The 27,103-nt window shown below is 45.3% G+C and overlaps 1 protein-coding gene across 3 annotated transcripts in view; it reads right to left on the reverse strand.

Annotated features, from left to right (window-relative positions):
- Positions 1-220: 220 nt before the first annotated feature.
- The window catches only part of LOC139257940 (beta-galactosidase-like), a 75,970-nt gene continuing 49,087 nt past the window's right edge, over positions 221-27,103 (reverse strand). Inside the window, exons 12-16 of one of the 3 annotated variants that reach the window (XM_070874683.1) lie at positions 24,958-25,047; positions 18,990-19,103; positions 7,080-7,211; positions 6,072-6,197; positions 513-587 (exon numbers count right to left, since the gene is read on the reverse strand). In XM_070874683.1, the coding sequence (XP_070730784.1) occupies positions 6,084-6,197; positions 7,080-7,211; positions 18,990-19,103; positions 24,958-25,047 (450 nt within the window). In that variant the 3' untranslated portion in view covers positions 513-587; positions 6,072-6,083. Of the gene's footprint in view, positions 588-6,071; positions 6,198-7,079; positions 7,212-18,989; positions 19,104-24,957; positions 25,048-27,103 lie in introns of all 3 variants that reach the window. The other 2 variants (XM_070874684.1, XM_070874682.1) reach the window with 2 other exon arrangements.

The raw sequence follows: 27,103 nt of genomic DNA on the forward strand, positions 1-27,103 counted from the left end.
AGAGAACGCTGTCTGCCAATATCTCACAAAAAGAGCTTTCGATTCGAGAAGGGTACAAAATCCAACAAAATTACTGCAGTCAAATGATGGCCAATTAATTTTCAAGGGTAAAGTCTTGAGAATTTTGACTTTTGTAGTGCGTTGGTATTGAATACAAACAGTCCAAGCTGCTGAAAGTGATGTATAAGTCAAGTTAGTGACTGAAAGTAACTGGACGGATGAACAGATGGGACAAATGTAATGCATGAAATGGGTTGCATTACATACTCTTCCTGTTTTAGCTGATTACTGAGTAAAGCCTACTCCATTGCTCACTGCTTTTAGAGATTTCATTCAAATCTTGCACCTACCTTGGACCATCCAGGAAATTTAAGGTATGTATCTTGAGGCAGGTCAGGAATTCCACTTGGAATCACAAAGGTACCTAAATAAAAGGACGGCACATTAACTTCCGCTGGAGCAGTGAGCCTCTCAAGTTTCTTGAGTTTATTTAAGTAGCCACTTTTCACAGCTTCGTCAATGTTTAATGAGTAGATGGTCCAGCCAGTCAGGATATTTGAAGCCAAAGTAAGATTTGTCACCAGTCCCTGTGAAGAAAAAAAAGACTTGGGTTAACGTTAGGAGTGCTGACTGATGCAGGCTTTGTCTTGCTACCCACTAACCAATGAGATAGCTTCAGATACTCAAGTACTCAAAGAGAGGGCAGGGCCTTAGTTTTTTTCTCTTTGCCATGGCAGCTGGTGATCATTCTGCCATTCACATCCCATCTATACTCAATCTTTTGCTTCCTAACTTGTGCCATTACCATCTCATTCTTGCCCATCATCCCTTTTGTCTCTAATCTCTCCTGCCTTCCATCCTATCACAGACCTTCCCTTTTGTTCTTTCCTCCCCTCCCCCTTTCACTGCCCCAGCACATCCTCAAGAATCTGTTACATCGTGAACTTTTCCAGTTCTGATGAAGGGTCACAGACCCCAAACGTTAACTCTGCTCCTCTCGGCGGATGCTGCCCGGCCCGCTGAGATTGCCAGCATTTTCTGTTTTTATTTCAGATTCCAGCATCCGCGGTATTTTGCTTTTGTGTTGCCTTGGTATTAACAGAAATGTAGTTGCAGGCCCGATTGATTCTGGGACCGACTCACATTTTGCCTGTAGGCCATAATGGGACCTGTGCCTTCTCAGCAGATGCAGGTGTTACTGGGGACGCTTTAGGTCAGATTCTTGGATAAGCCTCAGAACGCTCCCCCCCTCATCGGGGTGCAGGCAGAAACAGCGCTGTCCCATGGAGCGCAGTTTCATAGCTTTCAATCATTGGAGCAGAAATTTGTCAGATCCAGGATGTGCCTTAATTTACTGCCCCCCCCCCCTCCTCCTCCTTCAACAATGCCGTCATTGCACCCCACGCCCACTCGTGCAACTTCTGGGCTAGAATCTACAACAAATTGCAGAATCAATGCTGCAAGCAATCAAATTGGGCCCATTATCATTTACCGCTGAAACGTAAAAATAGTCCGATTAGATCAGCAGGTATTGAAGATGATAAAGTATTTATCAGTGTACGATTCTATGAAATACTGGAATCAGAAGATTAATTGTTGCTGTAGTTCCCCTTTATAACATCCTGGCCCCAAAAGTGCATGGGCCACATTCCTGCCAGCTACAGCGGGATCGCACCCAGCAGTGCCCTCCTGCACTGACCCCAACGTAGCATGTGGGGTCACTGGGAGGTCACCTGGTGGGCTCCTATCCCACTACAGATGTCTGCCTGCACGCACAGGCCCAAAAACTTGGTGGCCTGCTGCCACATGGAGAGGGTGGGGTCCTTGCTCCTCTCTCCGCCCCCGGCCCCCCCCCCCCCAACCCCTCTCCCCGCCCGCCCACCCACCAGGGAAAACCAGTTTCACACCCCTTCAGCGCACTTTGTTAGAGGTCAGTTCATGGAACATTTTGGGAGAACAATGACTTGACCTTCCAGGCTGCTTCCCTGGCTTACACTGGTAGCGCCCACTTGCACCCTTCTGAAGTGCAGTATCCCTCTCATGTTACTGGGCATACTGACCTCCAACCTTATGCTGGATTCCACTGAGGTGGTGGTGCTGGTGGTGGGGGTGGAACAAGAACTGCTAGATCAGGGAGAACCGGCCCTAAATCAAGAGGACCGTGCTCGAGGTGGCCGGAGGTTCTATCATCGAAACTCCCAGGAAAAGCCAGGCCATCAAAACATGTTTTATACATATTGAGAGAAAGAGGGCGGCTATGGGCAAAGTGACCCTCTTAAAAACTGACGCAGGTGAAATCGTGGAGATCACGGGCATTGCGAGCGATTTATGGGATATAAAGACAGTAGGAAGAGCTGCAAAACAGGAATACAAGAAAAAACCTGCTATCATGGACAACACTAAAGAGTTTTACAAGTCTATGAAAGGAAAGAGGGTGGCTGAGAGTAATGCAGGCACCTAAAGACAGACACAAATGACATGGTAATTGAAAATAAGGAAATGGCAGACTTGCTAAATTATTACTTTGCATCGGTCTTCACAGTAGAGGGCAAGGATAAAGTACCAGATACACAAGGACAACTAAAAATAAATCAATAGGAGGAACTTACTAGATTTATTGCAAGTAAACAGAAAATGATAATTGGAGAAAATAATTAGATTGAAGATTGACAAATCACCACGGCCAGATGGCTTCAACCTCAGGTTGTCAAAAGAAGTCGGTGAGGAAATTGTAGATGCTTTTGTCATGTATTCGACCATCATTATAACCCATATATAAACTTATGTAAATTGTACACTGAGAACAATGACCACTAAGTAGTGAACTTGTGGGAGACACTCCTAACCTAGGCCCCAAGTTTCCACATGATTTGCTCCTGATTTTTAGGAGCAACTGGTGTAGAACGGAGTATCTTAGAAATCGGAATTCTCATCATTTAGTTTGCTCCAGTTCTAGTCAGTTAGAACAGTTTCACTTTGGAACAGAATTTTTTTTCAAAAGGGGGCATGTCCGGCCACTTACGTCTGTTTTCAAAGTTTCGTCAGTGAAAACTTACTCCAAACTAACTTAGAATGGAGTAAGTGAAGATTTTTGTACGCTCGAAAAAACCTTGTCTACACTTTAGAAAATCAGGCGCAGGTTACAAATCAGGCGTAGGGAATGGTGGGGGGGGGGGGGGGGGGGGTTTAAAGGGAAGTTTACAAACATTAAACACTTCAGTTTTACAAATAAAGAGCCATCATCAATAATAAATGATAAATACATCAATAAATCAACCAATAAATCAAAAAAAATTAATAAGAAATAAAAACATTTTTTTAATCAATAAATGAAACATTTTCTACTTACCAACTGCAGCACCGGGAGCCCTCCAACAGCGTGCTGGGATGCCCCCCTCAGTGTGTCTCTGTCAATCTGTGTGTCTCTCATTCTCTGTCTGTCAGTGTCTGTGTTTCTAACAGCGAGGGGAGGGGGAGGAGGGGGGTAGGGGGAGGGACGGGATGGGGGGGGGAAAGGAGATTGGGGGGGGAAAGGAGATTGGGGGGGGGGGGAAGAAAGGAGATTGGAGGGGGGGGGGGAAGAAAGGAGATTGGAGGGGGGGGGGGGGAAAGAAAGGAGATTGGGGGGGGGGGAAGGAAGGAGATTGGGGGGGGGGAAGGAAGGAGATTGGGGGGGGGGGGGAAGGAAGGAGATTGGGGGGGGGGGGAAGGAAGGAGATTGGGGGGGGGGGGAAGGAAGGAGATTGGGGGGGGGGAAAGGAAGGAGATTGGGGGGGAAAGGAAGGAGATTGGGGGGGGGAAAGGAAGGAGATTGGGGGGGGGGAAGGAAGGAGATTGGGGGGGGGAAGGAAGGAGATTGGGGGGGGGAAGGAAGGAGATGGGGGGGGGAAGGAAGGAGATGGGGGGGGGGGGGAAGGAAGGAGATTGGGGGGGGGGGAAGGAAGGAGATTGGGGGGGGGGGGGGGGAAGGAGAAGGGGGAGGGAGGCTGAACGTGCCGGGCCCGAGACTTCGGGCAGGGCCCGTCCCCAGCACCAGATTTACAGATAGGTGGCGTTGGGTCGGGTCGGGGGGGTGGTGGGAGGGAGGTCAGTTCAGTTCGGGTGGGGGGAGGGAGGAAGGGAGAGGGAGATCAGGTCGGGGGGAGGGATGTCAGGTCGGATCCAGTCCGGGGGCAGCCGGAGCGGGTGTCGGGTCCGGTCCGGGGACGGGAAGCGGGAGTCGAGTCGGGTCGGGAGGAAGCAGGAGCTGGGCGTGGGAGGAGCCTTATTCACGCAGCCCCAGTGAGGCCATTCGGCCAGGGCTAGGGGCTGCGTGCTTCGGGTCCTTCCCACACAGTTTCGGGCGCTTGGAGCTACTGCACTTGCGTGCCCACTGTAGCGCGCATGTGCAGAGGTCCCAGCACTGTTTTCAGCGCAGGGACCTGGCTACGCCCCCTACAACTCGTGCTGCGCTGCGCCGCGCCAAAGGCCAGAGAACCTGCAGGGAGGTGGAGAATCTGGAGGGTTTTTTTTGTGGTGCGAAAAACGGGCGTCCAGGTCGGGACTGCGCCGTTCTAGGCGCAGCTCGAAACTTGGGCCCATTGACTTTCAAATATAAAAGGGGAAACTCCACCCACTTTTATCACTTGAGTGCTAACTAATAAAGGACTAGTCACAGAGTGACCTTCTCTCAAACATGGGCCTCATGTACATTTATACTATATAATAAAGACTTTTTTTTTTGAGAGAAGGTTACTCTGTGACTAGTCCTTTATTAGTTAGCACTCAAGGGATGAAGGTGGGTGGAGTTTCCCCTTTTATATTTAAAAATCTAAATTAAGAGTGTCTCCCACAAGTTCACTACTTAATGGTCATTTTTCTCACAGTATACAATTTAAGTCAATTTATACATAAGTTACAATAGTAATAAAATACATGACAGCTTTATTCATGATCTTCCAAAATTCACTTGATTCGGGGATTGTCCTCTTGGATTAGAAAACTGCTAAAGCCTCTACGGGAAATTATAGACCTATTAGTCTAATGTCAGTTCCTATGGATAGATTGACTGAATAAGGAAGCACATCCTTACCATTATTCTTTTGGAACCAATCAGATCAATTGGAAGGTGGGACCTGGGCTTGTCAGTGCTAATTGATTGGACATTACTTTAAGAACATAAGAATTAGAAGCAGGAGTAGGCCATTCGGCCGCTCGAGCCTGCTCCGACATGGTCTTATTAATGGCGGAGCAGGCTCGAGGGGCCTAATGGCCTACTCCTGCTTTTATTTCTTATGTTCTTATGTAACATCACCCATTCCCGCCCCGCCTCAGCCCATCTGCTACTGAAACCCTTCCTATCTCTGTCATCATCATAGACGGTTCCTCGATACGAGGATGACTTGCTTCCACACTAAAAAAAAAAGGATGAGTTCACAGGTGTTTCGAAAGAAGAACCCGAACTACATCCTCAAGGGTGGAAGATGCCCGTGCGTGGATTATTTTTTTTAAAATAAAAACGTGTGGTGGCCGTTGCAAACCAGCCACCACATGGGATTGACAGAGCTCGGTCTTGGTCCAGTGGCAAGGATTGCCCAAGACAACTGGAGACCTGCTCTGCTGCAAGGACCCAGTGCGCACACCTATCGCAGTGTGGGCTGGTCCGTGCTGCCCCCTGGGCCCAAACTCATGCCTCCCCTGGGCCCCGATCACATCCCTCTAGTCTCTCGCCGCTCTTTCGCCGCTCCTGTTGTACCTACCCACGCTCCATAACCTCCTCCAGCACTACAATCCTCCACGAAATCTGCGTTCCTCCAATTTTGGCCTCTTGTACATTCCCGACTTCCTTTGGTCCACCACTGGCAGCCATGCCTTCAGCTGTCAAGGCCTGAAGCTCTGGAATTCCTTCCCTAAACCTCTCCGCCTCTCTATCTCTCTCCTCCTTGCCGACGCTCCTTAAAACCCATCTCTTTCTTGTCTTAATATCTCATGTGGCTTGGTGTCAAACTTTTTCTGCCAACGCTCCTGTGAAGCGCCTTGCGATGTTAAAGGCGCAATATAAATGCAAGCTGTTTCCGTTGTGTTGGATATACCTGCAGGTTAAGTTATGACCAGCTTGTGTCCCATTCACTTTCAGTATAACTCATCTTCACCAACCATCGAAAATTCAGGGCTGCTTTTGAATTTTTTAAGTTTGGCGGGTATGCACATCCAATGCTCTGAAAAAAACAGCAATGGCACTAAAATATTGTCGTGTCTGTCAATTATATTTCCACACTCTTATGGTAATGCATGAACCTGCCATTTGAACCTGGCATTCTGGAGCAGTTCATCATGTGCGTTTTAAAAAAAGGTGAGCCTGGTATCTTGTCCAGTGCTTGGAAAAAAAAATAAATCACATCCTAGTTCCTGGAGGAACCCAGGACCCACCAAATCAATGGAATCTGCCATTTACACAGTCTCAAGCAGAACAGTTATAATCACCAAGGATCTACTTAAATCAGATTTCAGCATCACATACCTCAAACAATATGACCCAGGAGACACTGCACACTAGATCTGCTTTAATGAAAGGTCTACAGAGCCTTACTAGTAAAAGGCATGGATGAGGACGAGTTGCAAATCCAGTCACTCTCGCTAAGGAATTCATTATGAAAAATCACAAGCTTTGCAGGGCTTCTGAACTAGATGGTATATACCCTAGGACGGTCAAGGAAATAGACAAGGTTCTAGTTATTATTCTTAGGAGTTCCATAAATCTATCCCAAAAACTGATGGACAATACATATCCTGATGTCCAGAACAGGAGGAGGATTGAATAGAATCAGAACTGCAAACTTTTGCTAAAATGAGTAGGCCTCTCACGAGAGGTCACCGACCTGAAACGTTAACGCTTTTTCCCTCTCCACAGATGCTGCCTGACCTGCTGAGTATTTCCGGCATTCTCTATTTTTATTTCAGACCTCTGTAGGGTTTGTCCAGGTACGTGCACACACATTGTTAAAAGTTCCTCAACACTATTAAATGACTCCAAACTAACAGCAACTGAAGTCCTTCCAGTAACAGGACAGGTACAATACTGTAAAATGTACAATAGATACCTTAGAGTCATGGATGCCTCTCCCATAATTTATTCTGCCCATGTTTTCCACTAATATATCAAGTTGTGATCCAGCCTGTCCAGTGACGTTAATTGTGATGATGGTATTTCTTTCTAGAATCCCTTGAAAAACCTAATGAAAAAACATAGAACAAAACAGAGGCATGTTTTAAACACAATATAAAAACATAAATTGTAGAGCATGTTGGAATACAGACAAACCAATAATATAAAAAAGCTGTGACGTTGGGGGTAGCAATTTCACAACACACAACTTGCAGCAATACAGGATCAAGATTAATTTTCAAATCGGGTGTTTTTGTTAGTGTTTCAAGTTCTGTTTCAGCCACTAAGGTATTTGAGAAGCTGTGCTGTACCACATCCAGCGCAGTCCCGAGCAGTTATTTTAGAAGCTCCATACAGTATCATCTCTGCCATAGTTCTGAGCAGCTCAAAACTGAAAAAAACTTAGTGCTGGAGATAAAATACCATTCTGCTGGTAGATTATTTCAGTTTGCGACAGTTATGGGTAATCGGAGAGCCATCAGTCTTCTATGCATTTTGTGTTGAAGTGATTGCCAACTTGCATTATCCACAGCCACTTTCAGTGCAATGGTTAGGGTGAGGTTTACATAGCTGCGGTAATTCTATCAAACAGAAATCTTAGTTACGAGGCAGGTTAAAGAAGTTAGACTGCTCTCTTTGGAGACGAGCAGTGCTTGGCCAAAATGAAGTTTTGAAGATTATGAGAGAGAGAGAGAGAGAGAGAGAGAGAGAGAGAGGAAATTGTCCCAAGGTAAATCTTTCACAGATTAAAGGGCTCAAATCAGAAACAAGTTAGTTGTTAGGAAATTAGGGCGAAGAACCGAAGTCAGGTGGACATGTAGGAGCTGATAATGCGAATACCAGGGCTAATTGCACTGTTACTCATACGCCCAAGGCCAACTCCATGCTCCAATGCTCTGTCCATGCACAATGCAAGCTTGTGCACAAGACTCATGATAACATCTACATTTATTTACATAGCGGGACATCCCTTAATGAAATTGGGAGATAGGAACACTGCCCTATAGGTTGAGTATCTCTTTAAAATTGCCTGTTCCCTTCGGTTAGGTCCTCGTTGTTAGCATTGCTGTATCTGAGTAAATGATTATTTCAGCACATCACAAGATACTTATTTTGTCCAACTTAATAAATTAAAAACAAGCCCCCTCATTACTGCATCTATTTTGTTCTTAAATGATTGTAGAGTATTCATTTCCACCATCCTGCCCAGAAGTCTATCCCTAGTGATGATCACTCTCTGCATAAAGTTAAAGTTACCATTTACTCTTGTCCCACTCCCACTGTACAATTTAAAATAATATTTGGATTATCCTTTTCTATACCATTTTTATTTTCTATACCTCTCAGGTCACCACTCAAATATCTCCTTTGCAGGCTGAAAAGCACATGGCCTATTTTAAAGAAAAACTTGCATTTATAAAGCGCTTTTCATGATCACAGAATGTTCCAGAGCGCCCTACAGCCAAAGAAGTGCTTTTGATGTGTAGGAAGCGTGGCAGCCAATTTGCGCACAGGAAGCTCCCACAATTCACAGTGAGATATATGACCAAATTAGCTGTTTTAGTGGTGTTGGTTGGCCAGGACACCGGGTGGAACTCCCTCTTCATCTTCGGATAGTGCCATGGGATCTTTTACACCCACCTGAGAGGTTTAACATCTCACCCGAAAGACGGCACCTCCAACAGTGCAGCGCTCCCTCAGTTCAGCGCTGAAGTGAGAGCCTGTGCTCAAGTCTCTGGAGCGGAACTTGAACCCATAACCTTCTGACTCAAGAGGCGAGTGTGCTGCCCACTGAACCACCAGACACTGCCTGGTACAAAATGGGGCAGTAGCGATGTAAAAATGTCATTAAGCAACTTACTGCCCTGTTTCAGAGGGGTGGTCACTTTTAATATGCAAACTGGGGTGCTATGACAAAGAGTACCTCGATTGCAATTTGCGCATGTTGAACTCATTTGTACTGATGGTGAGTGGCCTGACCAGTGGTCCTCAAAAGGGACCGCTAGGAGGGGGTGGGTGGCAAATAGAAAATGGACAAAGTTTTTTCTTGAACTTTTATTGCTGTTGACCCATGCAAGTAGCCACCCCCTGGATTGCCTCCCCTCCACTCAGGATCTGACTATAAGCCGGTTCAGAAGGCGAGTCAGCCCTCCCCCCCCGCCCCTTCCCTCCCCCCAATTGGTGAGCTGCCTTTGAGCACTGATTTCGCACCTACAGCTCACTACCTCCATATTAACCAGGTCTGGGTGTCAGAATGTCCTCAGCACAACCTTACACTCTCTCCTAATATCTCATTCTGTGGCTTAGTGCCAATATTTTCTCAATATGCTGCTGTGAAGCACCTTGGGATGTTTTCCTGTATTAGAGGTGCTGTGTCAATACAAGTTGTTATTTTTCAAGTTGTTCACTACATCAAACTACAGTACTTAAGCTTAATTTTGGCTCTGTTCTGCATTTGAAGCCTTTTTTTTTGTATTCACTTCTCTTATCTCGTCACATTTTATTTTCAGGGCAGTGTGTCACATCGTCAAGTAGAGAAAAACAACATTAATTTGATCAATGTTGAAGAAGTGGTCGGTCACAATTTCAGACAGGCAGCATAGTTGTTTAAAAAAAGATATTCAAATCAAAACATTTAAATATAGGAAAGGTAAACTGTCTCAAGTACAACAAATTTTAAAAAGAACGTAGAAGGCATAACAAATCATGTTTAAAGTGTGTAGTATACCAATTGACCGTTTCTGCTTCAGGAACAGTGACTTGCACAGACAACCAATCCACACAGTTGTAGTTTCCTTGATAACTATAAACATTCAATTATAAACATTCTAATCAATATGCCCCAAACTTGTCACTATTAATATTGTTGCAGCTTTTTTTTTTAAATTCAATTTAAAATGTACACAAACGCCCCTGTGTGCCAGACACTGGATTCAGGATGTGCCTTTTCTGTACACTGTTTTAACAACATGCTGCAATTTTCCATTACTAAATATCCCCGGTTATATTCCATACATTGTGACATTTTTGACGCATTGCGTTTTTGGAAAGACATCTTAAAAAGTATTTTTTTTTTTTACCACTATTGAAATGAATCAAAATTATTAATTTGTTTTTTTTTTTAAAAAGTGAATTGAGATCATAAATAAAGGACTGGTGCAACCCTAAGATAGAAGATAGGGAGGGGTGGGCAAGAGGTACAGGTAGGTAGGGGAGGGGTGGGTGTGAAGATATTTTAAGGTGTCAGTGGGTAGCACTCTCGCCTCTGAGTCAGACGGTTGTGGGTTGAAGTCCCACTCCAGGAACTTGAGCACATAAATCTAGGATGACACTCCAGTGCAGTGCTGAGGGAGTGCTGCACTGTCAGAGTTGCCGTCTTTCGGATGAGATGTTAAACCGAGGCCCCGTCTGCTCTCTCAGGTGGACGTAAAAGATCCCATGACGCTATTTTGAAGAGGAGCAGGGGAGTTATCCCCGGTGTCCAGGCCAATATTTATCCCTCAATCAACATAACAAATACAGATTATCTGGTCATTATCACATTGCTGTTTATGGAAGTTTGCTGTGTGCAAGTTGGCTGCCCCATTTCCCACATTACACCAGTGACTACACTCCAAATGTACTTCATTAGCTGTAAAGCGTTTTGAGACGTCCGTTGGTCGTGAACGGCACTATGTAAATGCAGTCTTTCTTTAAGTTAGGAAGGGTGAGAGATACCTCAGGGCAAGGTAGGAAGGGGTGGGCGAGAGTATAGGGTAGTTAGGGCAGGAGCTTAGGTTAGGTAGGGAGTGGATAGCAAGAGCTCACGCTAGGTAGGGCGAGAGCTGAAGGTAGCTACGGAGGATTGAGGGAAGAGTTCAGAGCTGGTAAGTAGGGATGGGCGAGAGTTCAAGGTAGGAAGGGCGGGATAGACAAGAGCTTTGGGTAGTTAGGGTGTGGACAAGAGCTTTGGGTAGGTAGGGTGTAGGCAAGAGCTCATGGTAAGTATGGAAGACTGGGCGAGAGCTAAAGGTAGGTAGGGAGCAGTAGGTAAGAGTTCAGAGCTGGTTAAGTCAGGATGGGCGAGAGCCTTGGGTAGGGAGGGTGTAGGCAAGAGCTCAGGGTTGGTAGGGAAGGGTGGACCAGGGGTAAGAGTAAGTAAGGAAGGATGGGTCAAAGCTCAGGGCAGTTAAGGATGGATAGTAGGTAATGGTAAATAGTCTGTCTTTTTTCCCCCTCAAATATGCAGCTTCATTGGTTGAAAAAAAATTTAACTTGAAGAAATCTGCCCCTCCAATTTTATAAAATAAATTCTGAAATTTGTTTTGATGAAAATTATTTCTCTCAATACAGCTGACTGAAGAGCAGCAACTGCACTGGGCGAGGATGTTATTACAGCCCAACAAGTTTCACATAGGCAGTCCATTATAAATGTAGAAATAGGAATTCATTATGGAAAAAGTTGACATGGTGTATGATTTTTAATACATCACTAGCCAGTCTGCCATGCAGTACGTCAGACAGTATGGTCACTCTCTTGCTCATCTGAGGCCAGATGCTGTCTCTCCTCTCTTTCACTTCTCCTCTCTCTTCTTAACCCTTCTTATTCTTTCCTCTTCTGCATCTCTTCCTTTCCCAATTTCCTTTTGGATGGGATGGGAGATGGTGGCGACTATACCACGGTGTGATGAGGAAGGGAACAATAGCTGAAGGCTACAATTGGGGCTTCCCCCACACTCCCATCACATCGCTCTCTCTGTCTCGCTCAACACCTCTTCTCTCAATCCCTCCTCTTTCTCGCTCTCCTCGTTCCTTTATACCATCCTTTCCGTTTCCCTCAGAGGATTTGTAAGTTTTAAAAATTCATTTAAAAAAAAAATCAAATTACAAGAAAGGAACTGACTTACTGACTCTCTATTTCTGCCTTTCTCTCCATCTCTCTGTTGTGTTAGAATTTAGAATCTGTCGCAAAGGTGTAAACAATTAGCATTTATCTATTGTAACCATCAACAAAGTGCAGGCGAGATAATCAGCTGGTGATTTAAGAACTCCTGTGTAATGTATTGTTACCAGGGACACTGTCTTATTAGCACAGATTGAATTATGGAAAATTCTGTGAACTTGTTGTGCACAAAATGTGCAGTGTGATTGAAAGCTCAATCTCAACTGTTGCGGGGTAAAAGTAGCCAGTTAGGCCCAGGATTTTCTAACATGCAGTCAAGCAAAAGCTTTAATGGAAGCATTAGAAGATATTTCAATGGATAAATTTATTGTTAAACAGGCACTTTAAAAAAAAATATTTTATTTTGCATAAACCATTATTTTAAGAACATAAGAATTAGGAACAGGAGTAGGCCATCTAGCCCCTCGAGCCTGCTCCGCCATTCAACAAGATCATGGCTGATCTGGCCGTGGACTCAGCTCCACGTACCCGCCCGCTCCCCGTAACCCTTAATTCCCTTATTGGTTAAAAATCTATCTATCTGTGATTTGAATACATTCAATGAGCTAGCCTTAACTGCTTCCTTGGGCAGAGAATTCCACAGATTCACAACCCTCTGGGAGAAGAAATTCCTTCTCAACTCGGTTTTAAATTGGCTCCCCTGTATTTTGAGGCTGTGCCCCCTAGTTCTAGTCTCCCCGACCAGTGGAAACAACCTCTCTGCCTTTATCTTGTCTATCCCTTTCATTATTTTAAATGTTTCTACAAGATCACCCCTCATCCTTCTGAACTCCAACGAGTAAAGACCCAGTCTACTCAATCTATCATCATAAGATAACCCCCTCATCTCTGGAATCAGCCTAGTGAATCGACTTTGTACCCCCTCCAAAGCCAGTATATCCTTCCTTAAGTAAGGTGACCAAAACTGCACGCAGTACTCCAGGTGCGGCCTCACCAATACACTACACGGTTGCAGCAGGACCTCCCTGCTTTTGTATTCCATCCCTCTCGCAATGAAGGCCAACATTCCATTCGCCTTCCTGATTACCTGCTGCACCTGCAAACTAACTTTTTGGGATTCACGCACAAGGATCCCCAGGTCCCTCTGCACCTCAGCATGTTGTAATTTCTCCCCATTCAAATAATATTCCCTTTTACTGTTTTTTTTTCCCCCCAAGGTGGATGACCTCACACTTTCCGACATTGTATTCCATCTGCCAAACCTTAGCCCATTCGCTTAACCTATCCAAATCTCTTTGCAGCCTCTCTGTGTCCTCTACACAACCCGCTTTCCCACTAATCTTTGTGTCATCTGCAAATTTTGTTTCACTACACTCTGTCCCCTCTTCCAGGTCATCTATGTATATTGTAAACAGTTGTGGTCCCAGCACCGATCCTTGTGGCACATCACTAACCATCGAATTCCAACCCGAAAAGGACCCATTTATCCCGACTCTCTGCTTTCTGTTAGTCAGCCAATTCTCGATCCATGCTAATACATTTCCTCTGACTCCACGTACCTCTATCTTCTGCAGTAACCTTTTGTGTGGCACCTTATCGAATGCCTTTTGGAAATCTAAATACACCACATCCATCGGTACACCTCTATCCACCATGCTCGTTATATCCTCAAAGAATTCCAGTAAATTAGTTAAACATGATTTCCCCTTCATGAATCCATGCTGCGTCTGCTTGATTGCACTATTCCTATCTAGATGTCCCGCTATTTCTTCCTTGATGATAGTTTCAAGCATTTTCCCCACGACAGATGGTAAACTAACCGGCCTATAGTTACCTGCCTTTTGTCTGCCCCCTTTTTTTAAACAGAGGCGTTACATTAGCTGTTTTCCAATCCGCTGGTACCTCCCCAGAGTCCAGAGAATTTTGGTAGATTATAATGAATGCATCTGCTATAACTTCCGCCATCTCTTTTAATACCCTGGGATGCATTTCATCAGGACCAGGGGACTTGTCTACCTTGAGTCCCATTAGCCTGTCCAGCACTACCCCCCCCTAGTGATAGTGATTGTCTCAAGGTCCTCCCTTCCCACATTCCTGTGACCGGCAATTTCTGGCATGGTTTTTGTGTCTTCCACTGTGAAGACCGAAGCAAAATAATTGTTTAAGGTCTCAGCCATTTCCATATGTCCCATTATTAAATCCCCCTTCTCATCTTCTAAGGGACCATCATTTACTTTAGTCACTCTTTTCCGTTTTATATATCTGTAAAAGCTTTTACTATCTGTTTTTATGTTTTGCGCAAGTTTACTTTCGTAATCTATCTTTACTTTCTTTATTGCTTTTTTAGTCATTCTTTGCTGTTATTTAAAATTTTCCCAATCTTCTAGTTTCCCACTAACCTTGGCCACCGTATACGCATTGGTCTTTAATTTGATACTCTCCTTTATTTCCTTGGTTATCCACGGCTGGTTATCCCTTCTCTTACCGCCCTTCTTTTTCACTGGAATATATTTTTGTTGCGCACTATGAAAGAGCTCCTTAAAAGTCCTCCACTGTTCCTCAATTGTGCCACCGTTTAGTCTGTGTTTCCAGTCTACTTTAGCCAACTCTGCCCTCATCCCACTGTAGTCCCCTTTGTTTAAGCATAGTACGCTCGTTTCTGACACAACTTCCTCACCCTCAATCTGTATTACAAATTCAACCATACTGTGATCACTCATTCCGAGAGAATCTTTTACTAGGAGATCGTTTATTTTCCCTGTCTCATTACACAGGACCAGATCTAAGATAACTTGCTCCCTTGTAGGTTCTGTAACATACTGTTCTAAGAAACAATCCCGTATGCATTCTATGAATTCTTCCTCCAGGCTACCCCGTGCGATTTGATTTGACCAATCGATATGTAGGTTAAAATCCCCCAATGACTACTGCCGTTCCTTTTTCACATGCCTCCATTATTCCCTTGATTATTGCCCGCCCCACCGTGAAGTTATTATTTGGGGGCCTATAAACTAAGCCCACCAGTGACTTTTTCCCCTTACTATCTCTAATCTCCAGCCACAATGATTCCACATTTTGTTCATTCGAGCCAATATCGTCTCTCACAATTGCCCTGATATCATCCTTTATTAACAGAGCTACCCCACCTCCTTTCCCTTCTTGTCTATCTTTCCGAATCGTCTGTTACCCCTGTATGTTTAATATTTTGGACCTAAGAAATTTAAGTTACTGAAGAAAAAAATAGCAGACAATAAAAATAGTTTTAGAAGGAATTTCAAGTGATTTCGCAATAGGAGTGACAAGATTTCACAAGCATAGGAGAATTGGTAATGGTGGGAAAAAGTAACAAAAAGTGCTTCAAATGTGACAAGCAGAAGTCAAGTAGCACAAACAGGAAGTAAAGAGTGTTGCGAGATAGAGATAGAAATAGAAATTCTATGATCTAGCTGTTCAAAAGGAAGACAATGAAAGGTCACAATCTATGCACCAAGTTGTTTCATTGATAGCTTTTATATATGCATCTCTTTTCCTAAAATCTTTCCTAATTGTGGGAGCTAGCAACCTTAACTTTCAGGGAAGAATACACAATCAGTTTGATATCATTTCAGCTGGTTCAAATTACGTTAGCCCCCTTTGGCCACTTGCCAGGCTTTTTGGATTTGAATTACTGCCAATCAGTTTCAAAATTAACTGGCCGTCATACACATAACTTAAATCTCACCGCCGGTGTATGGAATACAATGCTCGACTCCACATTTAAGCTAGTAACTTTGGGAAAGGAAAAACAAGCCATGCAAAAATGGTGTTACAAATTTTGGTTCTGCACCGGATATTTTAAATATATCCCATAAGCAGAACTCACGTCTAGAGGCCATCAATATAAGATAGTCACCAAGAAATCCAAAAGGGAATTCAGAAGCAACTTCTTTACCCAAAGAGTGGTGAGAATGTGGAACTCATTGCCACAGGGAGTGGTTGAAGGAAATAGTATCGATACATTTAACAGGAGGCTGGACAAGCATATGAGGGAGAAGGGAATAGCGGGTTATGCTGATAGATTTAGATGAGAAAAGGCGGGAGGAGGCTCGAGTGGAACATAAACGCTGGCATGGACTGGTTGGGCCAAATGGCCTGTTTCTGTGTTGTATATCCGATGTAATACGATGTCCCTTACAATCAGCAGTCTGCCATTATTGTCCAATAACTAGACATCTGACAGCAAGACCCAGGGCCATAACAATAAAGGCCATGTTAAATTAACTAGATACTATAATTTTGTACAAGCCCTCGTGTTTTCTCATGTCTCATGAAGGATGGATCTAATAAAACACTCCAGTGTGACATACAAAAGAACAAAATTGCCACATTGTCTCCATTAGTGGGCCAGAACACACTTTTCAAACCAGAACATTGTCTGTGTGACTGGTTGATCCTATTCGTCTAGAAAAGACCTTTGCACCTCTGTTTATCTTCCCGTTGTGAGCTTTCGACTTTGTTCACCTTTAATTATTAGCTTCACAGTAAACTAGCAAACTCTTACCACATCACCCCACCTCTGTGTCTGGTGATTGGCTGGTGTAGCTGCTAATCAAACCAGTTACCATCTCTCTGGATGGAGCCCCGATAACTATCCTGTTGCTTCCAAATGAATAGAACCATCCCAATAATAGGTGCGATCAATCACTGGAATATCTAAACAAACATCCATGGTCTTAATGTGAATGTTAATGTGTGCTTCTTCTGAATTATAATCCACATCTAGCAGTGCTTGTGTGTGCATCTAACCCCCTGTGGGCAAAACTGAATTAAATATGACATTTTAATATAAATCATATCAAAATCCATCATGGCAAAATGGTCAGAAATTCTGAAATGGGACAATTAATTTGTCTGGAACAGTACAGCTGGTTTTTAAACCCTTAAGGTACTGCATGCAGTCATGTAGTGCTTATGGTACTGGAACAGCAACGCAGGATTTGTGTGTTCAAATCATTCAGCCCAACTGGGCCATGCTCCTTGCAAGCCTCCTCCCCGTCCCTCTTCATCTAACTATCTGCATAACCTTCTATTCCTTTCTCCCTCATGTGTTTATCTGCTTTCCCTTAAATATATCTATACTGTTCACCTGTGGTAGCAAGTTCCACATTCTCACCGCTCTCTGGGTAAAGCAGTTCCCTCCTGAATTCATTATTGGATTTATTGGTGACTATTTTATATTTATAGCCCCTAGTTTCGGTCTCCCCTGCAAGTGAAAACTTTTTCTTTACGTCTACTTTATCAAACCCTTTCAAAATTTTAAAGACCTCCATCAGGTCATCCCTCATTCTTCCCTCTTCGAGAAAAGAACCCCAACCTGTTCATTCTTTCCGGGTAAGTATATCTGTTCAGTTCTGGTACCATCCTTGTAAATCTTTATTGCACCTTCTCCAGTGCGTCTATATATTTAATATCGTGGGTCGCCCCGACAGAGAGACCACCACCGCAGGTCGGGGCTATAAATAGAGCTGGAGCCCTGGAACATCGTGGCGGAGGTGCGGCGAATGAGGGTACGGGGCCCAGAAGAGCCGAGGGCCCAGGGGCAGCACGGGCCTGCCCACACTGCGATATGTGTGCACACTAGGTCCGTGCAGCAGAGCAGGTCTCCAGTCGTCCTGGTTAATCCTTGCCACTGGATAAAGGCCTAGCCCTGTCAAGCCCGTGTGTGCTGGCTGATGTGCAACGGTCACCACACATTAAAAAAATCCACACACAGGCATCTTCCACCCCCTCAACTGGAGTTCAGGACTGGACCATTGGGTCCTTCATTGAAACATCTGAACTCTCGTGGATGCAAGTCATCCTCGTTTGAGGGACCGCCTATGGTGATGATATACATTTAATAATATGGAGACCAGAACTGTGCACAGTACTCAGAAGTGTGCTGTTCTGTAATGGTGCGAGGCTCAGAAAATCTGTGAGCTGCAATCCTGCCGGTTGCACTGGGAGCACTCCGAGCACTCCAGCGTCAAAAGTTTGCAGAGTCAGTGGAAGAGCACCTAATTTGCATGGGGCCAAGCAGGCACCCTTTCCCACAACAGGGGCATCTCCAGTGCCCACCTGCCAAATGAACGAGAATATTGATTGCCTACCCACCACCAGCGGCTGCCAGGGCCGCCCCCCCCACCCCCGCCCACTCCGCAGCCACCAGCTATGTCCCCTTCAACCCCCCTGCAACCGGGTCCCGGCTATTTTCCAGTGGAACTCCCGAGGAGATTCGGGGCCCAATACTCTGCTGCTGTATAATTCTCAAATACCATGGGCTCAATTTTCCACAGTGATTTGCGCCGTTTTTTGGAGCAGGCTGCTTTTTTTGACCCAAGTTGAAAAAGCAGAGTTTTCCCAAATCAACTCGCACCAGTGTAACTCGGTTAGTTACGATTTTTTTAGGTGAGTTTTTTTTTCCAGCTAAAGGGGGCGTAACCTGCCACCTGCGCGAATTCTGAAAATGGGGACTGAGAATGGGACCGGACCAGCAAGCCCTTCGGGCGGGTTTGGAGGCAAGTTGCTGCCATGTGTTTTTCAATTCTTTTAATGTGTTGGGAGCTGGCTGTATGCTTCACTTTGCAGCTTCAGCTCGCATTGGGTCCCTGGTTACCATAGCAGCTCGATCTTTTTGGCACAGATCACGGCTCCACCCCCAAAACTAAATGCCGGGTTACATCACGCCAAAACGAAGAAATCCAATGGGGAAACATAGAATATTTTTTTTTGCCGTATTTAGGCCCCCAAAAAAATCAGGCGTAACTCTTCAATGCTGTGGGGAAAATTGAGCCCATTGTCATAACTCTGCAATGTTATGTAATAATCTAATGTTCTGCTAGATTGAACCCATTAGTTTTGAAGAGAATGAGGGTTTAAGTCGACATCAGGGCGCTGGAAGAAAATACCGCGACTTTAGATAACAAGGAGGAACAGCCAACTTACCCCATCCACCATGACGTAGGCTCGGTCATGAACACCATTCTGGGGTGATGCCAACGGGGTAGCCTCTGTACAGTTTATGGGCAGGGTATTTCGATAAAGCATATATCCAAAATACTGTAAGGAAATAATACATTCAGTTGTAGGAAATCACTGTTTTATGAGTAAGAGAAAGAGCTGGATCAGGGACAAGAGCAGCGACTCTGAGGGAACGGCAAGCAAGGCGATGGACGCACTTTGTAGCGGTTACCAGGGGAAGCGCGATATCGGATGCGATAGACACACTGGGAGCTGGGGCTGCAGGCAGCGGCTGAACCAGTGTACCACTGATCCAATTGAGAAAGGCAAGCTATAAGATACATTATATAAATGTACTTATTTCAATACAATTGGAGCCAATGCAGCCCGAGTGAAGCCTTGCTAATGCATTTAAACAATAAAAAGATCAAAACCTAGAAAGAAGGAGGAATAGAGTAATACATCAGGTCAAAAACACAAAAAAAAAATTTACATTTCCAAGCAGAAAATTCAATTTAAAATTACTTATCTATGAGGCAAATAAAATCCGTTCATTTAGTAAATATATATTCGGTCAAAAGAAACATTTGGAGAAGATCCATGACATTAAAATTGTGCAAATTAATATTTAAAACAAAACTAAGAAAAAGCAGGACACCTAATTATACAATAGCACTGACTGTGTACGACACCAGGCTAGGTACATCAGTGACAGACAAGGTGTAACACCACGAAAGTAAATAGCGCCAGCTACAGGTACTATAGGTACATGAAAGTCTTCAAAAAAAATGCACACTCTGCATACAGAATTGAATATAGAAGAGATTACAGATATTTTCCAATAGACTGGATCCCACGATTGTGAAATATGGAGGTGGGGGCCTTCCAGACTCAACACTGAGTTCAACAATTTCAGATCAACCTCTGCCCCCATTTTTTCCAGACAGCAGCTGATGATGATTCTGCTATTCCCATTCACACCTAAACCCATTTTTTTTTTTCCTTTACTTGCCCCATTAACATCTCCTTTTGCCTCGTACCATCATCCCTTCGGTCATTTAATCTCTCCTGCCTTCCATCCGATCACAGACCTTCCCTTCCCTCTTTCTCTGCCTCTGCACTTGCTTAAAACCTGCTATATCTTGAACTTCTTTCAGTTCTGACAAAAGGTCATCGACCTGAAAGGTTAACTCTGTTTCTCTCTCCACAGATACTGCCTGACCTGCTGAGTATTTCCAGCATTTTCTCTATTTATTTCAGATTTCCAACATCCGCAGTATTATGCTTTTCTAAACTAAATGGTATAATTTTAAAGGGGGTGCAGGAATGGAGACACCTGGGGTGTATGGACACAAATCTTTGAAGGTGGCATGATAAGTTGAGAAGGCTGTTCAAAAAGCATATGGGATCCTTGGCATTATAAACAAACAGAGAGGAAGTTAAGCTAAACCTTTATAAAACACTAGTTAGGCCCCAGGCTGACTTTTGTGGTCAATTCTGGGCACCACACTTTGGGGAAGGATGTCAAAGTTTTGGAGAGGGTGCAGAGGAGATTTACCAGAATGGTACCAGGGATGCTGGAGTTCAGGTATGTGGAGAGACTAGAAAAACTGGGATTGTTCTACTTAGAGCAGAGAAGGTTAAGAGGCGATTTGATAGAGGTGTTCAAAATCATGAAGCGTTTTGATAAGAGTAAACAAGGAGAAGCTGTTTCCAGTGGCAGGTCAATAACCAGAGGACACTTAAGGTAACTGGCAAAAGAACCAAAGGCAACAGGAGAGGGTTGGAGTGGTCCAGTTATCAGTCAATGGGCTGGCCCAAGTGTCAAATAGGCGACTGCTGCATCGTCAGAATGGCCTGCACGCTCATCTCCTTTCCTAATCAATAGCAACTGCCCGATGCTATTGCACGACAGGTTAGACCTCTCTAATCCGACACCCTACAAGGACCTGACCAGTGCCGAAAGAGAATTTTCCGAACCACGGGAGGTTAGTACTGATGATCGCTGAGTGAGGGAGGAGAGGCGGGGAATTTTGGTGATTGGTCATTTCTCTGTCTGTTTCAGATCTGACGCCCCTTCACTGCACCGTCAAGTCCCACAATGAGCAAGCAGAGTGTCACAGGAGCGCTCAACAGTGAACTCCAAGCCCAGGCCCAGGAAAACGGCAGTTCTGCCATGGATGCCGAACCACGGATGTTTCTGGACCAGAGAGGTTCAACCTGTACTAGGTTTTCCAAATGAGTGTGCGGGGGCACTGATTGCAGCCATTCGGTCAGCAGGTTTGCTGTCACTCCTCTGCCATCACCACCTGCTCCTCCTCTCCTTTGCAATGTGACTCACTCGGTGTTATCTCCTTAAGCTCACTAACTGTGTCCTGCGAGATGTGCTGTTGTGCTGGTGAATGACACGTGCACTGCGAGTTGCTGTTTTGTTCTGGGCAACTGGCAGTGTTGCTCAGCTGCTCCTCGGGGTCTTCAAAAGCAGAAAAGGAATACATGTTAAAATGCCAGCTTAAAAAGACAAGTTCAAACAGCAAGATACTGTGTGTGACGTTTGTGCAGATGTGCGTGTGTGATGTTTGTGCAGGCGTGTGTGCGCGAGCGTGTGATGTTTGTGTGTGTGTGTGTGCGCTATATATATTTGTGCATGCCAATACTAGTTAGGCCACAGCTAGAGGACTGCGTGCAGTTCTGGTCAACACATTAATGGAAAGATGGGATAGCACTGGAGAGGGTACGGAGGAGATTTACGAGGATGTTGCCTGGACTGGAGAATTTTAGCTGAGGAAAGATTGGATGGGCTGGGGGTGTTTTCTTTGGAACAGAGGAGGCTGAGGGGGGACCTTAGAGGTAAAATTATGGGGGGCCCAGATAGAGTGGATAGGAAGGTCCTATTGCTCTTAGCAGAGAGGTAAACAACCAGGGGGCATAGATTTGAAGTAATTGGTAGGTTTAGCGGGGATTTGAGGGGAAATGTTTTCACCCAGAGGGTGGTGCAGGGTCTGGAACTCACTGCTGAAAAGGGTGGTAGAGACAAAAACCCTCACCACATTTAAAAAGTACTTGGATGTGCACTTGAAGTGCCGTAACCTACAAGGCTACGGACCAAGAGCTGAATAATTGGGATTAGGCTGGAAAGCTCTTTGTCGGCTGACAGGGACATGATGGGCCAAAATGGCCTCTATGATTCTATGAGCAGATGTGTGTGGGTGGTTATGTTTGAGACTAGTTCAATTGAAAATTTCAAAACAGGTTTTAAAGGCATGAAGGATTACAGAACCAATGTGGATAGGTGGAGTTAAGATACAGGTTAGCCATGATCTCGTCCAATGCCAGAACAGGCTCGAGGGGCTGAATGGTCAATCCTATTCCTAACACAGTCATGGATAAAGTGGCAAGGTAAATTTCCTCAGAGTGAGCCAATCACAGTGGACTGCGAGGTAGTCAACACCCATCCAAAGTATCGTTTAGTCAGCGTCAGGTACACAATGGACAGGAAGCTTCCGGAATATCACATGATGCTTAACAATGAAAGATATAAAAAATCAACTTGCTGGGGAAACCCTGTTCTTCAGCATACCTTATTAATGACTGCAAAATACAAACTTCACAATCAGATGGCCTGTACAATACTGTGTACTATATGATTTTTTTTTAATAATAGAAGACAACATTCTTGAATGAGCATAACAATGTCAGACAACATGAAGAAAATGAAAACGTGCAGCCTTTGGAAAAAATATTTAAATTGATATCTGGAAGGGATCCAAACAATGGAGGGTAATGGATCACTAAGGGTCTCTCTGTACTTAGTCTGAAATGGTGGGGTTTTGCTTCCGATTGGTCCATTTAGGTTACCTGTTCAGCTCATCATATTTCACCATTTAAAAAAAAAAACAGCCCAGATTTTCTGCTCTCAGAATTGGGAGTATCTCCGGCATGGCAGGACTACCGCCCGTGCCAAGGATGTGTCCCTCGCGGCGGACCTATTATTTTTGCTAGGCTTCCCAGCCGCCGCCAGGGAGTCTAGGCCGCAGTACAGGCCTCCAGGCTGCCAGTAAAACTGGAGAAAATCTTTTGAAAAGTTATTTCCCTCTTTCTGGTTATCAAAATGTTAAAATTCCCCCCCCCCCCCCACCGTTGCCATAACAAAACTAGACACCTGGGACCGACAGATGTCGGGTTGCTGTATCCTGCCTACAGGAGAGCAGCAGCACAAAAATAGGCTGGGGTGGCAGCTGAACACGTCCCCAACCCGTTTCCTGCCTTAGTTTCAGCATAGGATATGGGGCTGCATTTTCGGCCTTCTGCCGCCCCGTTAGCGCCCCGGAGGGGTGGCAATGGCGGCGGTCAGCTCTTCCGGGCGGACGACCAGCTTCCAGCGCACCGCCGGGACATTCGAAGGGGGTGTGGAGCACCACCGCCCGGAAGAGGCGAGCCGGTGTGCAACGCCCCCTGGTTGAGACACCGGCTTGACTTTTGGCTGCCGCCCAATCCGCAGAGCGGCATGCTGGGAACCCCCGTGAAAGCGGGCGGTCCAAGCTGTAGCAGCCGCAGTGAGGTCATTAATGTCGACCTCGGGTAAGTGTGATTGGTTTTTATTTTATTTTATTTTATTTGCGATTTATGTTGTTGTGGCAAGTTATTTATTGGGAATGTTTTTTTTTTTAAGGTTCACCGCCCCCCCCCCCCCCACCGCTTCAGGCCTCTCTAAGGGCGCTCCGAGGCCGGCTGTTTAGCTCGGGATTTTCACTTGCTCAGCCGGCCTAGCGTCCCGAGAGGTGTGCGTAATGTCTCCCTTAGTGCTCCGCTCCAAACTCAGGAGCCCAGCTGCTGAATTTTGCAGACTGAGATGCAAACTGTTCCCGGGCGCAAACTTCCCCCCCTCCCCCACCATTACCGCCCCGAAATGAGCAGAACCGAAAATCCAGCCCACTGACTGTCCCTATTCCCACTAGACTGCCAGACCCAAAGCAGGCCTCCCACTCGACTCCTAGCCCAACAGCAAGTACTAGAGCTGCACGAATTGTAAATACCTGTCCCAACTACTGGACATCCAGAGAACCCAGAGGAGTGTGAAAATTCAATTCAAAGCACAATCCACTTTTTAACTGGATCATGCAGGACACAAGCCGCGAGCCCCCGGGATGGCGGGACTGACCTATCAAGAAAGACTGGATCAACTGGGCTTGTATTCACTGGAGTTCAGAAGAATGAGAGGGGACCTCATAGAAACGTTTAAAATTCTGACGGGTTTAGACAGGTTAGATGCAGGAAGAACGTTCCCAATGTTGGGGAAGTCCAGAACCAGGGGTCACAGTCTAAGGATAAGGGGGAAGCCATTTAGGACCGAGATGAGGAGGAATTTCTTCACCCAGAGAGTGGTGAACCTGTGGAATTCTCTACCACAGAAAGTTGTTGAGGCCAATTCACTAAATATATTCAAAAAGGAGTTAGATGAAGTCCTTACTACTAGGGGGATCAAGGGGTATGGTGAGAAAGCAGGAATGGGGTACTGAAGTTGCATGTTCAGCCATGAACTCATTGAATGGCGGTGCAGGCTCGAAGGGCCGAATGGCCGACTCCTGCACCTATTTTCTATGTTTCTATGTCTCCAATATCCCAACTCTTGCAATCGGGAATGCAGGCAACGGGAGTGCAAATAACCATGGTTTCACCGTCATGGAGAAATTGTGGTTTTTATTTCTTGATGATCATGTAAATGAATTTGGACAAAATTAAGAATGAAAGCAATGTGCTATTCTAACATCTGTGTCCTGTGGGGGAAAAAATGTTCATGTTACATCAACACAAAATAATGTCGCATGGCCCTAGATTATGACAGTTGCTCTTTAATTTGTAAACTGTTTTGAGCTGATGAACAAACTGAAGGAATTAAATGCTCGTGTCTAATCCAACATGGTCTCACCACACAAAATAGTAAAAATCTCACCTGGTTCATTTCAACAAATGTCAATGGGTAAACGGACTTGACTGGGCCAGAGAATGACAACAAGTGAACCAATTCTACCACACTCTGTAACTGCAAAATATTCACAGTCATTGATCACATGCTTTACACAGTCAAAATTTATAAACAAACTACGAAAAGGCAATTAAGAAGAAAGTTTTGACACAAAATTAGCAAAAAGCATTCCATTAACAGAGTATTTCACACAAATCATAAGTCACCTGACTGAGGTATCAACTGTTCTTCGAGAGGAAAAAAGTGATGACCCGCTGTGCCACACCCATGTGCCCATCCAATTTTACTGCCACTGATCCTGAAGAACTTTTCAGAATGTGTTTCAGTTGTGGCTCAGTGGGTGGCACTCTCACCTCGGAGTCAAAAGGTTGTGGGGTCAAGTACCACTCAAGAGACTTGAGCACAAAAATCTAGGCCGATACTCCAGTACAGTGCTGAGGAAGTGCTGCACTGTCGGAGGTGCCATTAAACTCAGGCCCCTTCTTCTCTCTCGGGTGGACGTAAAAGTTCCCATGGCACTATTTCGAAGAGCAGGGGAGTTATCCCTCAACCATCACAAACAGATTATTTGGTCATTATCACATTGCTGTTTGTGGGAGCTTGCTGTGTGCAAATTGGCTGCTGTGTTTCCTACATTACAACAGTGACTGCACTTAAAAAAAAAAAGCACTTCAATGGTGGTTATAAAAGGCGCTATATAAATGCAAGTCTGTCTTTCTTTCTGAATCAGCCGCATTAGCACAAACTTGGTGATGCCCGAGAGAATTCCCTTCCCCCAAGGCAGGTCATGCTCAGGCTGCCGCCTGGTCAGTTACAGGAAATCTGACCAGAATCTGACAAAAATTCAAACTTCACCGCATTGTGGAAGTGCAGTTGTTTTCCCCACAATCAACAGGGTCCTCTCCTTAATGGGGTCTTTTAAAAGTTAAATCTACTCCTGTTTGCCATCGCAACGGTGGCCACCAGGAACATGCAGGCCGTCTTTGTACCAAGCAATGCTATACCAATAACGACTCAATACACCTGTCCATTTAAAAGTTGATTGGTTTCGCACAGAAAATGGGCCATGACAAACTGGAAAAGAAGAGAAAGAGAGACAAGAAAGAGAGACAAGAAAGAGAGAGCGCGAGAGATAGAGCGCGAGAGAGAGAGCGCGAGAGACAAGAAAAGGCGAGCACGCAAGAGCAAGAGAGGGAGCGAGTGAGAGAGACAAGAAAAAGGGAAGCGAGCGAGCCAAGAAAGAGAGCGAGCGAGACGAGAGCGAGCGAGCGAGACACGAGACACAAGAGACAAGAGAGAGAGAGAGGAGAGAGAGAGAGAGAGGAGAGAGAGAGAGGAGAGAGAGAGAGAGAGGAGAGAGAGAGAGGAGAGAGAGAGAGGAGAGAGAGAGAGAGGAGAGAGAGAGAGGAGAGAGAGAGAGGAGAGAGAGAGAGAAGAGAGAGAGAGGAGAGAGAGAGGAGAGAGAGAGGAGAGAGAGAGGAGAGAGAGAGAAGAGAGAGAGAAGAGAGAGAGAAGAGAGAGAGAGGAGAGAGAGAGGAGAGAGAGAGGAGAGAGAGAGGAGAGAGAGAGGAGAGAGAGAGGAGAGAGAGAGGGAGAGAGAGAGGAGAGAGAGAGGAGAGAGAGGGAGAGAGAGAGAGAGAGAGAGGAGAGAGAGAGGAGAGAGAGAGGAGAGAGAGAGGAGAGAGAGAGGAGAGAGAGAGGAGAGAGAGAGGAGAGAGAGAGGAGAGAGAGAGGAGAGAGAGAGGAGAGAGAGACAAAAGAGAGAGAGAGAGAGACAAAAGAGAGAGAGAGAGAGACAAAAGAGAGAGAGAGAGAGACAAAAGAGAGAGAGAGACAAAAAGAGAGAGAGAGACAAAAGAGAGAGAGAGAGACAAGAAAGAGAGAGACAAGAGAGGGAGAGCGCGCGCGAGACGAGAGAGAAAGAGAGGGAGAGCGCGCGCGAGACGAGAGAGAGAGAGAGAGGAAGAGGGCGCGCGAGACGAGAGAGAGAGAAAGAGAGGGAGAGGGCGCGCCAGACGAGCGAGAGAGAGACAAGAGAGAGAGAGAGACAAGAGAGAGAGAGAGAGCCAAGGGAGAGAGAGAGAGACAAGGGAGAGAGAGAGAGACAAGGGAG

This window comes from Pristiophorus japonicus, unplaced genomic scaffold (assembly GCF_044704955.1).
Source record: "Pristiophorus japonicus isolate sPriJap1 unplaced genomic scaffold, sPriJap1.hap1 HAP1_SCAFFOLD_937, whole genome shotgun sequence".
In the NCBI taxonomy this organism is placed as follows: Eukaryota; Metazoa; Chordata; class Chondrichthyes; family Pristiophoridae; genus Pristiophorus; species Pristiophorus japonicus.